The sequence below is a fragment of the Puma concolor genome, chromosome D3 (assembly GCF_028749965.1).
Source record: "Puma concolor isolate L17-30 chromosome D3, mPumCon1.1.hap2, whole genome shotgun sequence".
NCBI classification, from domain to species: Eukaryota; Metazoa; Chordata; class Mammalia; order Carnivora; family Felidae; genus Puma; species Puma concolor.
Genome location: NC_141678.1, coordinates 19,480,403 through 19,495,647, shown reverse-complemented (window position 1 = coordinate 19,495,647; position 15,245 = coordinate 19,480,403). Strand labels below are relative to the sequence as shown.

Genomic DNA, 15,245 nt, shown 5'->3' with positions numbered 1-15,245 from the left:
TGTCTGCTCCAAATTCAGCTTTAGGCTGCCTTTGCATTGCATCTCAGCTAGGGCTGGTCTCATACTCTTGCAGCTCTTTCAGCTGAAATGTCTTATTTATTCATTTGTTGAGAACATATTTTCTTTTATAATGTTCAACATGTTTGTAATAATAGTTGCTTTAAAATTCTTTTCTGCTAATTCAACACATGGGTCATCCTTGGGTGGTTTCCATTTCTTTTGAGTGTGGGTCAGTTTTTTCTCTTTCTGTGTATGTCCAGTAATTTTGGATTGTATCCTGGGTGGTGTGAATCACACATTGTAGAGATTGTTTTCTATTTTGTTCCTGTGCAGAAAATTGGAGTTTGATAGCAAGGAATTAACTTGGCTCACCTCGAACTCCATCCAACCTCTCTTTTCCTTCACTTGAAATACCTGTTCAGTTATTTTGTCCTTAATTCAACTCCTTAGAATCTGTGCTTGTGGTTTTCGGAGGTCAGTGAGAGATTTGGGCAGAGTTTATATACAGAATTTGTGATTCTTTCTGGTATTTCCTCTACTCCCTCCTTTTCCAGCATCTTTGGTTGTCCTGAAATATATCTTCTGCTTCTTCAAGGCAGTAAAGCTGCGGGTTTTCTACCATTTGCCCTGTGTGGCCTTAGCTGGGGTCTACACTCATGCCTGTAGCCATAAACTGGGAAATTTGCCCCCTGCTCTTTCCTCTTCTGCCTGCTTTTGGATTCTCTTTAGTGTCTTTAAGTGGTTGATTTTCTTTTCTTTTCTTTTTTTTTCTTCAGATTTTGTACTTGTTTTTGGCAGGAGCATCGGTCTATTTGGAACTACTCTCTGAACAGAAATTGGCTATTTAGGCTCCTATTTCTAAACCCACTATTTTGCCTGTAAATTTGTTTGGGGAGACAATATAGGGACAACTGCCTGTACCTGTTTATTTCTGTGATTTCTAAAATAAGAGAATTAAGGAGCAGACCTAGTATGCTCACGTTATCACAGCCTGTCTGTTGGAGGTAAACAGAACACTTCTATGTAGGTTATCGCTTCCTCTGAGCCCTGGATCTCATCCCCTTAGGTTTCACAGATGCTGTTAGCCTTGGACTATTACCCCCTTCTCCTATATCTTCAACTTTACCCTCTCTACTGGCTCCCTTCCACTGTCATTTAAAAATGCTCACATCTCACCGAGGTTAAGAGAAAGAATTCTCTCCCCTTCCCCACCTCCTGCAGCTACCATACTTTCTCTCTTCCCCTTATACAGCTTGTCCTCTTCCTCTCTCCCCAATCACTCCTCAGCACATTCTTGCCTTACTTTTGTCCCCACCAGTGTATGAGATTGCTCTGACCAAGGTTACCAGGGCCCCCAGGTCACCAAGTTCATTCTCATTAGCTCTGTGCTGATAATTTCCAACGTGATGTATCCCCTCTGACTTTTCTCCTGAACCCCCGCTGTTGCTCTGCATCTTCCCCTGCATCTCTCATAGGGTTCTCAAATTCAGCATGTTCTCATCTATCTTCCTCCCACAGTACTTTTCCCTTTTCTTGTCTGTGTATGTGGAACCTTATCCGTTATCACCTCCATATCCATTGGGTCAGCAAGTCTGTTGATTCTGCCTCATTGAACAGCTCTTGAAGCTGTTTACTTCTCTCCATCCCCCCGGCACGACCCAAGTCCAAGTCGTTCTCATCCCTCCCCTGTAGTGTCTAACTCCTCATCCTGCGTGCACTGTTGCCCTTCACTCCGCTTCATCCACAAAGATGCTTTCCTAATAAAACCTTCATTGGCTCCTCACTGCCAGCAGGATAAAGTCCACACTCCTTAATTTGGCCTGCATCACCTGCATACTTGCCCTTGCCTGCTCTGGCCCTTCCAGCTTGCCTTTGCCACCTCATCTGCTCCTTTCCTCCACCCCGTCCTCTGAACATAGCCACCCTGGGGTTGTTTTGGTATGTGCTGAGCACTCAGCTGGGAACACTCTCTGTCCTCCAACCTCTCCTTTGCCTGTATAAAAGCTATTAATTACCCTTCTTGTCTGAACTGAGATGTTATTTCCTGGGGAGGCTTTTCCGGACCTCCCCTCAAGAGCAGGTCACGTCCCCTGTTGTGTTTCCAGAGTCCCGAGTACTTGTTCTTTCCTAGCATCCCTCACTTATAAAGACTTTTTAAAGAAGCCTGGCTTCTGCTCTAGATTCTGAGTCCCATTTCTTGCCTCTTCTCTTCCTTTCTCTGACCTTTGTACCAAGCCAGTGCCTAGTGAGTAGTGGACATCCAAGGGATTTTTGTTTAATGAATGGATTAGAGACAAGAAAAGCTCCATATGACAATAGAATAGACTCTATTACTGTAAAATATAATCTCTCCTGCTTGCCATACTTGACTGTAATACACTAATCTTACTTCCTGAAAAGAGATAAACTGACAGTATGACATGAAGGTGGAACCCAGCTGCTTACAGCAAGAGTCTTTGGACATGTGCTCCCACTGGGGCAAGTGCCTCTGAGTGAGTGTGAGTCTCACAGTGAAAATACTTCATGGAATGGCTGCAGGCTGTGTTGTGACTGTTGAGTTTACCACAAATAATTTTGAAAAGAATAACCGAACTGGGGCTTCAGTACAATTTTGTACATTTTCAAAAAGTAGGTGTTGGTATGTGGTAGGGCACCATCTGCTGACTTGAGACACATTTGGATCCTTAGACATGCAGCAAGAAAAGACTTAGCCAGCGTTGAGCAAAGGAATCGTGAACTTTGTTTCAGTTGTGTGCCTGTGGTGTGCAGTGTTAAAGAGAAAGAAGTCAGGTAATTTAGAAACACTTTCCCTGGAGAGAATGGCAAGGGCTTCTGGCCTTGGCCAGCATGCTACGTGTTTGGATTCATTTGTCTGTACAACCTTTGTTTTCACTTGCTTCATTTGCTGTGTTTTGGGAGATTAAGAATTTAGGGAAATGACTAGCTGCAGAATCGTAAAATGGAAATTTTGATTAAATTAAAAATGTTGATTTCTGTTTCCTACTATTTCCGTGTTCTACTAACTTTGTTTTGTCTGTCAGACGTTGTGCATAATATGCTTTTCCTGTGAGGATGAGTGCCAACTGCAGACAGGGTTCAGAATTCTGATTGATGCTTGCTTGCAGGCTCTTCGTACAAAGGTGATATTTGTTCAGGATTGGGAAGATGTAATGACTGTAGGCTGTGTAAGTCCTGTCTTCCTTAAGAAATGAAGTTCATCCTTCTCAAAGTTGTGTGTAATTAGAACCAAATGTTCTTTATACACTTAGAAAATAAATTTTGGAATAACAGAGGTGCTATCCTTGAAAGGTGCCATATGCCATTACTTTTGACATCATGACATTCTGAGAGGAACTATTTTTTTTTTTAATTGTTGGTTCTTAAAAAGAAGTGGTGAATGACCTGTTTGACTAATGTACAGTAAATCTTGTCTTTTCCCTTGTTAAAATATGTTTGCTATAGGGCCATTCTTGGACAGTGAGGCTAAGTCTTCATTAAATGTAAGGGGTGGGGGCGCCTGGTGGCGCAGTCGGTTAAGCGTCCGACTTCGGCCGGGTCACGATCTTGTGGTCTGTGAGTTCGAGCCCCGCGTCAGGCTCTGGGCTGATGGCTCGGAGCCTGGAGCCTGTTTCCGATTCTGTGTCTCCCTCTCTCTCTGCCCCTCCCCTGTTCATGCTCTGTCTCTCTCTGTCCCAAAAATAAATAAACGTTGAAAAAAAAAATTTTTTTTTAAATAAAAAAAAAAATAAATAAATAAATGTAAGGGGTGGTGTTTTCCCTCATGCTAATCACATGTCCTTAGGACATGGCAGCCAGGCAGAACATCTAGTCCGTCCGTCCTTGTGCTTGTCGTCCTGGCCTGACTACAGCCTTGTTAGGCTTATAGCCCTAGGTAAGAAGTGTGCTGGTCTGTGTTTGGGGGCTCCCACTCTGGGGTAGCAGGTCCTGAGGAAGTGATGTTGAAGCTAGACTAGAAGGGTGATGAAAGTAGTCAGGCTATGGACGAAATGGAGGAGGAGAATAGGAGGGAGGAGAACAGTGCCAGTGTTTGAGGAACTCCAGAAACTCCCAAGATGACTTGTGTTTAGAGAGCAAGGGAGGAGTGGAACAGGGTGCGGCTGCAAACTGGACAGTGGAGGTACTCTTTCTCTGCGTCCTTCCTTGAATTTCAGAAATGTCTGTTGCTTCCTTGTTGCCCTCAGACTAAAGTCCACATACTAGGTAATGAAGGCTCTTGTTAATTAGCCTCATTTTCCCTTTAAAGCCCCTTTCTCTGTCACCCTCTCTGATTTCCATATGCCCCATGTTGAGGCCACTGGGATTTTATCGTTCTGTAACTTGAATGCTCTTATACCTTTGTTCTGCTTGTTGTCTGGCTGAAATACTGTTCCCACCCTTCTTCTCTACTAGTAAAGCTTCAGCTTAATATCATTATGTTGTTGAAGACCTCCCTGCTGCCTGAAATCAAAGTGAATGGATTCTCACTCTGTGGTTTGATAATACTTTGTCATTCTGTTATTCTAATCGTCCTGTCCTGACTTGTCTCTGGTTGTGTATATGTATGGATTCCCCACTACTGTTAGGCACAGAAGGGCAAGCCTTTGATTTAGCTTGTACTTTTAGACCTACATACAGTAGGGGATCTTTGAATTTTGGTTGAGTTGCGTCAAAGTGGTAAGTAGCAGCCAGTGACTTAGAAGCATTCATCTGTATCAAATCTTATCTCTAGAAATCAAACATTGAATGAAATGTTTTCCCACAGTCCTTGTCTGAGGAAACTCTTTAGTAGACATGGACTCCATAGGGAATTGTTAGAGTGCCCTGGATTGAGAAAGAAGGGTTAGCTTCCAGGGGGACAGGAGGAGAGCTCACCTTCCTGCTGCCTTTGTTACTTCAGAGTTCAGTGTCTGATGTCTTTATTTTGACCCTTCCCATTTTGTGCAGAGCATCTATTAAGAACATCTTCAACCAGCCGACCTGCTTCTCTGCCAAGAGTACCTGCCATGGAAAATGCCAAGACCATCTCAGGTGATGACTTTTATCTGGAATTTCCCTTAGAAAGACTTCCAGAGGTCTTAGTGGTGGTACTAAATACTTTCTCTTTAGACTTACCTAGCTTTTCTTGCCTCTTTAGCTCTTGAGTTGATTACTTTCACTCTGAATTTCCCCTGTCGTATTTTTCAGATTCTATAGAAATCACATTTCATGGCCCTGATTTCAAAATAATCAATTTCATGGCCCAAAACTAGATTGTTCCATTTATTTAACAAGATTTGTGAAGTGCCTAGAATGGGCTAGATGTCATGCTGAAAATATAGCTTGATACAAAGTTGGTATAGTTGTGAAAGATTCTAGTATTAATCCCAAGGTGTGTCATGACTGTTATTTCAGAGCACACCAAAAATTCTCTGGAAACCAGATTTTTCCAGTATAAAAAAGCCATCCTATAAACAAGCTTACTTTGTCTCATAGAGCTAACCCCAGTTTATCAGTTGCTCGCATTATTTTCCCTTTGTGGCCCTTATTTGCCCTTAATAACTCAGCTAGAAATTGGACCAGAAAAGGAGAAATTCCTATAACTTTACCTCATACAGTTAACCTTCCACTTGCATGGGGATTTAAGCTAGTACAGTTTTTATGCATTATAGCCAGATCTCTGTACTAGTGGGAAGTCCAGCCAAAATTACCATCCCAAAGCTCAGATTCCAAAGCCTTTTCTTGCTTTTTTGAATTATTTTTAAAGTTTATTTATTTATTTGGGGGGGGGGGTAGAGAGAGAGGGAGAGAGAAAATCCCAAGTAGGCTCCACACTGTCAGCGCAGAGCCCAATGCGGGGCTCAAACTCATGAACCATAATATTATGACCTGAGCCGAAGTTGGATGTTTGACTGAGCCACCCAGGTGCCTCCAAAGCCTTTTCTTATCATAGAGTTCTTCTGATTCTTTTTCAGTTTCCCCTATATTTAAAAAAAATTTTTGATGTTTATTTTTGAGAGACAGACCATGAGTGGGGGAGGGGCAGAGAGAGAGGGAGACACAGAATCAGAAGCAGGCTCTAGGCTCCAAGCTGTCAGCACAGAGGCTGACACGGGACTTGAACCCATGAACTGCGAGATCATGACCTGAGCCGAAGTCGGACACTTAACCAATTGAGCCACTCAGGTGTGCCCTCAGTTTCCTCTATTTTATATAAAATTATGAAAGGGGTTCTCATCCAGTTTCCTAGCACACCACTTAAAAGAAACTGCTGATTTAAGGCATATGAAGATCTGATGTTGAAAGAAAAACAAGAATAATCACAAAATTATGTCAGAAATATTTATAAATATATCATTCTAATAAGATCATGTAATAGGACAAAGCGTCTCTGTCCTCTGGATCTTTACAGACATCACTTCACTAATGCATAGTTATATTCTGCTTGTGACCATCCTACAATCACCAAGAAAATTTTAGTCCATAAAAGCAGGGGCAGTTTCAGTAATCTGGGAAGAATTACTGATGTATAACATTGATTACAGCCAGCTCAGGGCACCTGTATATCCAGCATCTTCTGATGTGAGAGAGTATATATCCAGCATCTTCTGATGTGAGAGAGTATATGTCTGAGGTCAGGAACTTTGTCTCATATTTCACTTCTTCCCGCATTCAGCCCAGAGCCTTGAGCACCTGTGCCAACTCAGTGCCTCCTTGCTAGAAAGCTGCTTTTGCTGTGGCTCTGTTACCAACGGCTAAAGCAGGAGCTACTTCCACTTAGCAGTTCTTAGAACTTTCTGTAATTCTAACAAGGTGTGATGGCTTACTGTGGTAGCCTTTCAAAATAGAACTTTTCTGACTGACCTTGTTTCTCAGTAGTTGAATTGACACCTTTTGGTTTTCTGTTTGTCTCATTGGTTTATGTTTTTTAAAACATGGCCTGACCCAGAATTAAATGATGATGTATTTTTCCTTTTTTTCCCCTTAAGTGGTATTTTGGCTATGTTCAGAAGGGTTATGTTTCCTTTAGTTGAGAGTGGATAGTATGTTCTGTGATTGTTATGGTGATGGATAAGATGTATTCCATACCTTCAGGAAATGTGGGGTTCAGTGCATATCTCAACTACTGCATCTTTTTTACAGGTTTTTTAATGAAAGAAATAAATCCTTCCAAGTTACCAGTATGATAAAGGAAATGTTAGTTATTTTTCATATATGGTAATTTCTACTTTTTTTTGGAACCTGCTGAAGAAAAGGTCTCAAAAACCTAATTTAAAAGTATTTTATAAAAGTAACCATCTTTCTCCATTATGAAATGCATAATGACTATTTTTCACAATCAGTATCTCGACGAAGTAGTGAAGAGATGAAACGAGACATCAATGCACCCGAGGGAGCATCGCCGGCCTCTCTTATGGCTATGGGAACCACGTCTCCACAGCTTTCCCTGTCTTCCTCTCCCACGGCGTCCGTCACCCCCACCACCCGAAGTCGGATAAGGTAGAGAACAGTTAATACTGATGGATTTCATGTATACCTCTCCTAGCCTTCGGAGATCAATAATCAGATTATAAAATAATGGCAATCGAGCACTGATTTTTTTTCTTTGTGGGTTATTGTTTTCTCATCTCTTCTATGCCCAGAATTGGGTAAGATGGTATAGAAGTAAAAAGCAAGGCAAAGTGAAAGAGGTGGTTCATTTCCTCCTAAGCATTGTGAAATTACAACATGGGGTGTGGGTGGAGGGTTAGGGGGAAGCTTCCTAGGGGAGTGCTGCCTGGGTGTGGAGGGTGGGCTGGCAAGGTCAGCAAGGTCAGAGACATGAGTGAATGTACAGAAGGGTGAGTAACCAAGGTTTGGGGGAGCTATGGGTAGGGGGTACAGCATGTGCAGAGAGGATGGGCACAGAAGACCAGAGGAAGGTGTGGACCCACCATATCTGGAGGCAGTGGAAGAAAAGATTGATAGGGTAGGATGTGGCTAGGCATGGAACCTCCTTAGAGTCAAATTGAATCACTTTGATATAGTAGGAGATATAAAGTGGGGTAAATAAATCAGAGTGAGATGATTCAAGGATTCTTCCATTGTGGACAAAAATCAGGGAACACAACTGAAATGACATTATAATATTTTGGGGACAAAGATGCTGAGTCCAAATCAGTATGACAGCAGTGGAAATGGTGAAGGGAAGGTGGGACTCAGGAGGCTTTTCACAGGGAAAGATGATTGGTTTTGGCAGCAGGTTTCTAGAAAAGGAATGGAAGAATGAGAGCCACCAGAGACGGTTCTAATTGTTCTAGACCAGAAGGTGGGAACATGGTACCACACTGATCTTTGGTAAACAGTACCTGAAAATGTAGTAGTATATTTTATTCATACTTCTCTTATGTCAGAATCCATTTGGGACTAAGAAGTAGTTATAATTTAGAGGAAAAAAAACATTTCAAAAAGATAGCATACATCGTATATAGGGGTGAGGAAAACTGTCGAGGTGTATTGGGAAGAACTGAAGGAGGGATAGGAGTGGATTTCAGAACTTCAGCCTTATATGTATGAGAATAAAATGGAATGTTTGGCCTCTCAAACTCAAGTTATATACTTTAGTTTAAAGCTCTGACTCTAGGGGCTCAACCTCTAAGAATAGTGGTCCTATAAGCTGTGCGCCATCAGAGCAAGTAGGGGTGGAGTGATGATGAGGGTAGCTCATGCTCTGCCTAGGCTCATGCAGGGAGAGCACTGTTCACACCTGTCTCTGTCCTGGGTGGTAGGCCATATCTGTAGTATGCCTGTGGGAAGTGCACCCACTCTTCTGGCTCCCCTACTCAGACAGAAGCTGTGATCTTCAACTGGAAGGTGTCTTCATCTTATAATGAAGAGGTTATGAGAGACGACCCTCCAGCTCTGGGAGGCTCTTTTCTGAAGCTTGCCATTGTAGTCCATAAAGTTAACTCTTCTTTGATGCTTTAATTTAAGCTGTTTCCATAAACAAACAGACTTGGTGTAAGCCAGAGTAAACCTTTCACATTGATTATAGTATTATAAGCATGTTGGAGATTTATTCATTCATGCATTCATTCATTCATTCATTTGGCTTGTTTTTTTGTGTTCGTATTTCATTAACTTTATTCTCATTCTCTTTTCCTATGTTCAGTGGTATTATAACACACTTCTTTGGGCTTTTTAAACCAAAGCAGGAGTCTGGTGGGCTGGCATGCAAACATAAAAGTATATTTCTTTTTTTTTTTTTTTAATTTTTTTTTTTCCAACGTTTATTTATTTTTAGGACAGAGAGAGACAGAGCATGAACGGGGGAGGGGCAGAGAGAGAGGGAGACACAGAATCGGAAACAGGCTCCAGGCTCTGAGCCATCAGCCCAGGGCCTGACGCGGGGCTCGAACTCCCGGACCGCGAGATCGTGACCCGGCTGAAGTCGGACGCTTAACCGACTGCGCCACCCAGGCGCCCCAAAAGTATATTTCTTCAAGACAGCAGTCTTAACTCCTTGCTGGAAATTTTTGTATTTTACTTTTGGTTCTAAGATAAATCAAACTGGTGCTGCTTCAGCACACCTCTGAATTGGAAAAGCTTCAGTTATAAATATGTACTCTTTGATTTTCTAGCATAGCTTGAAGGGTGAAAACAGAATCAATGCACTGAAGAATATTAAGCCACTTGTAATATAGTAGCCTTTAGGATACTTATTGGGCATAAGTATACTTATGGGGTGTGGGATAGAATCTCTGCTTTATTCCTAAAGTAATCACTAAAAAATAGAACAAACTTTTAAGGGTATGCCACTTACCAAAGAGCAGGTCATTTTAGAAACGCTCTCTCTCCAGGTATTCGTCAAGTAGTTACTAAAAGGCAGGATTTGGTCCAGGATATGTCAGATTGTATGCCTTACTTGCTTCATCAGCAGAGTGATCACAAAATCTTTTTTGATTCATTGTCTTATTTAGAGCAGGATATTTATTCTGTCTTCAAGGAAATTGACAGTGCCTAAAAGGTACCCTACATATAATTTTAAGACATGAATTGTAAGTAGCCGTTGTTGTTGTTTTTTTTTTTTTTTGAACTCCTGTGGTGTGTCTACTTTATAGTAAACTTTGAAGTTCCTTGAGGGGGCAGGAACCCTGTGTTGTTCACTATCCATTGCCTGGCAGAGTGGTGTTCCATAAGGAGGTATTGAACAAGTGAGTGAGTTTACAGAAAAATCCCATTTTCTATGCAAGATAAAACTCTAGTTACCTGTAGTCAATAAAGAGTGTATATCTTCACAATAAACACATTTGAAACATTTTATGAATGTTTTAATGTGTGTTGCCATCTGTTGTCTTATCTGCTTCCTCTAAATGTAAGCACCTTGAAGGTAGGAACTATGCCTTTTAATCCTTCACTTTGCATAATCTTGCCCTTTGTATCTACAATAAGTGATTTATTTTTATTTATATTTAAAAAAATTTTTTTTACATTTATTTTTGAGAGAGAGAGAGAGACAGAGCACAAGTGGGGGAGGGGCAGAGAGAGAGGGAGACCCAGAATCCAAAGCAGGCTCCAGGCTCTGAGCTGTCAGCAACAGAACCCGACGCAGGGCTTGAACTCATAAACCGTGAGATATGACCTGAGCCAAGTTGGACACTTAACCAAATGAGCCACCCAGGGGCCCCAAGTGATTTATTTATTTTTTTAAATAGTTAAAAATTTTTTTTTAATGTTTATTTATTTTTGACAGAGAGAGACAGAGCATGAGCAGGGGAGGGGCAGAGAGAGAGGGAGACACAGAATCCGAAGCAGGCTCCAGGCCCTGAGCTGTCAGCAGCACAGAGACCGATGCAGCGCTTGAGCTCACAGACTGTGAGATCATGACCTGAGCTGAAGTCCAACAGACGCTCAACCGACTGAGCCATCCAGGCGCCCCCCCCCCCACCAAGTGATTTATCTTTTAAAAAAAGATGAAATGATTGAGGACATAAAAGGTTGAAAACAAAAACTAGTAAAATAAAACTAAAGCATAAAGATTATGGAAGGGCAAGATACTGAATAAAAGTCGGCCATAGCAGCTTTCATATGCAGCCACTGTCAGGTTGTTTTTCCTCCTGAGCATTCTGGAAAGCATTCCATTAATTGTGAGTGCACACCATACTAAATCTTTGCCAGTTTCCATGTGGATAATGAACAGAGTCCATCCCTTCAGATAGCAGAAACTGGGTCTGTGAGGATCCTGTAAAAATTGAGAAGTAAAATCAATTGAATGAAAGCCTACATCTTGCTATTAGATGCCTTAGTATGTGCAATTATCCCATCCAGGAATGCAAACTGACACTGTTCTCTTTCTTCTTTGTGGGATTTCTGGTTTATAATGTGCTCAAATAAAAAATATTTTAACTTTGGATTCCTTATTTTCACTTAGGGAAGAAAGGAAAGACCCTCTGTCCGCATTGGCGAGAGAATATGGAGGATCAAAGAGGAATGCTTTGCTGAAGTGGTGTCAGAAGAAAACAGAAGGCTATCAGGTAATCATATGGTTCCTTTCTCCCACATGAGCAAGGGCCAAACCAGGTGCTGGAGTGTCAGAGCTTGCTACACATCTCACATTAAAATGGGGAATCCTGTGCTGAATTTCAGGACCACATTCAACACAAAGTCTATCCCAAACTTGGCTGAGTGTCACTTGGATGGCATAAATTTTTTACCTTACCAGAGTAGCTAATCTTTCCAGTACTTTTATTCAGCTATTATAACACTTTCTTTTTTTTTTTTTTAATTTTTTTTTTTTAACATTTATTTATTATTGAGAGACAGAGAGAGACAGAGCATGAGCATGGGAGGGGCAGAGAGAGGAGGAGACACAGAATCCAAAGCAGGCTCCAGGCTCTGAGCTGTTATCACAGAGCCCGATGCGGGGCTCGAACCCACAAACTGCGAGATCATGACCTGAGCCGAAGTCGGATGCTTAACTGACTGAGCCACCCAGGCGCCCCAATATAACACTTTCTTAACTAATTCCTGTTAACTGCCTTCACTGAGGTCCCATCTGATCTAAGAGTGAAAATATATTTATTTTACTTTAAATTAATATTTTCATCAATGATTAAACTTATAAATTTTATGTTATATTTTACTACAATAAAAAATTACTTAGCAAAAAAATAAAAGTAAATGAATGGGATATAAGTAAATAGAAAATCAGCAAGGATGTACATGACTTGAAGTATATACTAGATACTATATATTTAGATACTAAATATAGATAGATAGTGTATCTGCATATCTGTACAGATATATATGGATAAATGAGTTATATTCTGTATAGGCTTGGAGACTCCTGGCATCCAACAACAGAAGAATACACATTCTTCTCAGGTGCACATAGAACATCACAAGTTAGGGTATATGTTGGGTCATAAAATGACTCAATAAATTTGAACAAAGATTGAGATTATATCGAGTATCTTTTCTAACCATAGTGGAATGAAATTAGAAATGTGTAACAGAAGGAAAATTCACAACTAAGTGGAAATTAAACACAATTTCTAGATAATCAGTGGGCAAAGAATAAATCACAAGGGAAATTAGAAAATAAGAATGAAAGTGAAAACACAACATATCAAAACTTATGGGAGGCATTGAAAGCAGCTCTCTGAGGGAAATTTATAGCCATAAACACCTACCTTTAAAGAGAAGAAATCTCAAATCAATATCCTAACCTTTCACTTTAGGAAAGTAGAAAAAGAAGAGCAATCTGAGCCAAAAGCAATCAGAAGGAAAGAAAGAAAGATTACAGCAGACAAAACAGTAGAGAAGATTAATGAAACCAAAAGTTGGTTCTTTGAAAAGATCAACAGATCAACAAACCTTTGCTAGATGGACAAAGGAAAAAAGAGCAGACTAAAATTAAAAATCAGGAATAAAAGAGGGGACATTACTAGTGACCTCACAGAAATAGGGAATACTTATTTACTTAGTAAATAATAATAGGAATACTTAAAAGGGAATACTGTGAACAATTGTATGCTGACAAATTGGGTAACCTAGGTATGAAAGGGGAAATTCTTAAATATGCAAACTATCAATTATGACCCAAGAAGAAAGAAAATCTGGATAGACCTATAACAATGAAAGAGACTGAATTATTAATCAAAACACTTCCAACAGAGAAAAGCTCAAGGCCAGATAGCTTCATTGGTGAATTCTGCCAAATGTTTACAAGAATTAACACTAGTCTTTCTCAAACTCTTCCAAAAACAGAAGAGAGAACACTTTGTGACTTACTCCCTGAGGCCAATTTACCCTGATAACCAGCCCAGAAAAAAACGCTGTAAAGAAAACTATGGATCAATATTCCTTATGCAAAAATTCTTAACAAAATACTGACAAACAATCCAGGAGCAAATAAAAAGAATCCTACACTATGACCAAGTGGGATTTATCCCTGGAATGCAAGGTTGGTTCAACATATGATAATTAATCAACATATAATAAAGGGAAAAAACGAAGATAATCATGTCAGTAGGCACAGAAAGAATATTTGACAAAATTAAAAACCTATTTATGATAAAAAATAGCAAATTGGGAATAGAAGGGGGCTTTCTCAGTCTGTTAAAGAGCATATGTGAAAAACCCACAGCTCACAGCATACCTCATGATGAAAGACTTTGAAAGCTTTCCCTTTGAAAGCTGTTATCATATCAGGAACAAAAAAGGATGTCCACTCTCACCACTTCTATTCAGTATTTTCCTGGAAATTCTAGCTAGAGCAGTTGGGCAAGAGAAAAAAATAAGTTATTGAAGAGGAAGAAGTAAAACCATCTCTGCAGATGACATGATTTATATCTAGAAAGTCTTAAAGAATTAACATACAAACTGTTAGAGCTAATAAACATTCAGCTAAATTGCAGGATACAAGGTCAGTATACTAAAACCACTTGCATTTCTATACACTAGTAATGGAAACTCTGAAAATGAAATTAAAATACTCCCATTTGCAATAACGTCAAAAAGAATAAAGTACTTAGAAATAAATTTAACCAAAGTGGGGGAGGGAACAAGGCTTTTACACTTAAAACTGTAAAACATTGCTGAAAGAGATTAAAGAAAATCTAAATAAATGGGAAGACATCCCATGTTCATGGATTGGAAGTTTTGATACATGCTACAACATGAATGAACTTAGAAAATATGCTTTTTGAAGAAGCCAGACAGGAAGCTCCAGCCTAAAAGCCTTAAGTACTCCAGCACAGGCAGCATGGAGCCTGCCTGAGATTTTCTCTTTTCTTTCTCTGCCCCTCCCCAGTTTGCATTCTCTTTCTCTCCTTCCCCCTCCCTCCCTCTCACTCTCAAATAAATAAATAAATAAGACAAACTTTTAAAAAGTTAAATAATCAAATTTAGATGATTCAAGCCTTAAATCAATGATTTAACTAATGTCCCTTGGTTCCTTTCCACTTAAATTCTCTGATTATAATCCTAAAGTACATTGTTTTGGTTGAAAAAACAAAAAAACACAAATCTGAGGGAAGTGAAGGGGGAGAAGTGTAGGGGAGAAGAGCAAGGCTAATCCCAAGGTACTTTGAGGAAAGCTGCAGGGGGGCCCTGAGGTCCTGTGGAGTTTGCGTGAGTTGGATGCCCTGCTTAGGAGTTTGTAGTGTAGGAAACTGTCACTCCCTGTTGGCATCTGTCCACACTTGTACCCACGAGGAAACATTTGAGGCTTCAGTGAACATGGGATTTGTCATGCAGCTGGTTCCAGATGGCTCCCCCCATTAAGACTTTTGGAAATGGGCATAGCAAAGATTTTGTCTTATCCTTCTGTAGTGTTAAGTAGACATTACACAGATACCCTCCCATATCGCTGCTCTTATAAGGAAATCTTTATTACAGAAGTACTCCAACTGTTATAACACACACACACATCAACTTAAAAACTTCAATTAATAATTTTAAGTTTTTTTTCATTGAGTGGGTACTTACAGGACAGGGAGAAATATAATGCATACCAGAATAATGAACATAGATAAAACCTTTCTGTACACTAGATGGTCTTATGCTACAAACCCAGTTTCCCCTTTCTTTACCTCCTGTGGACACTTCTGTAATGATAACCTACGTATGGCTTTTTTGTTTGTCTTACTTTTTCTTTCCTGTGACACAGATCTCTACTCTTGCTGTTTAAAAGTGGATAGGATGCTGCTTCTTTTATTTCAAACTCTGTGAGTTAAAATTGGACAGTTTGAAATGAAAAACCTTTGTAAACTGAAAGATATATCTGA

At 40.2% G+C, this 15,245-nt stretch overlaps 1 protein-coding gene across 3 annotated transcripts in view; it reads left to right on the top strand.

The window, feature by feature from the left end:
• Positions 1-15,245, top strand: part of SPECC1L (sperm antigen with calponin homology and coiled-coil domains 1 like) — a 142,861-nt gene that overhangs the window by 95,321 nt on the left and 32,295 nt on the right. For all 3 annotated transcript variants that reach the window (XM_086681977.1, XM_086681976.1, XM_086681978.1), the window contains 3 exons: positions 4,945-5,028; positions 7,320-7,476; positions 11,387-11,489. In XM_086681977.1, coding sequence (XP_086538103.1) covers positions 4,945-5,028; positions 7,320-7,476; positions 11,387-11,489 — 344 coding nt within the window. The remainder of the gene's footprint in view (positions 1-4,944; positions 5,029-7,319; positions 7,477-11,386; positions 11,490-15,245) is intronic.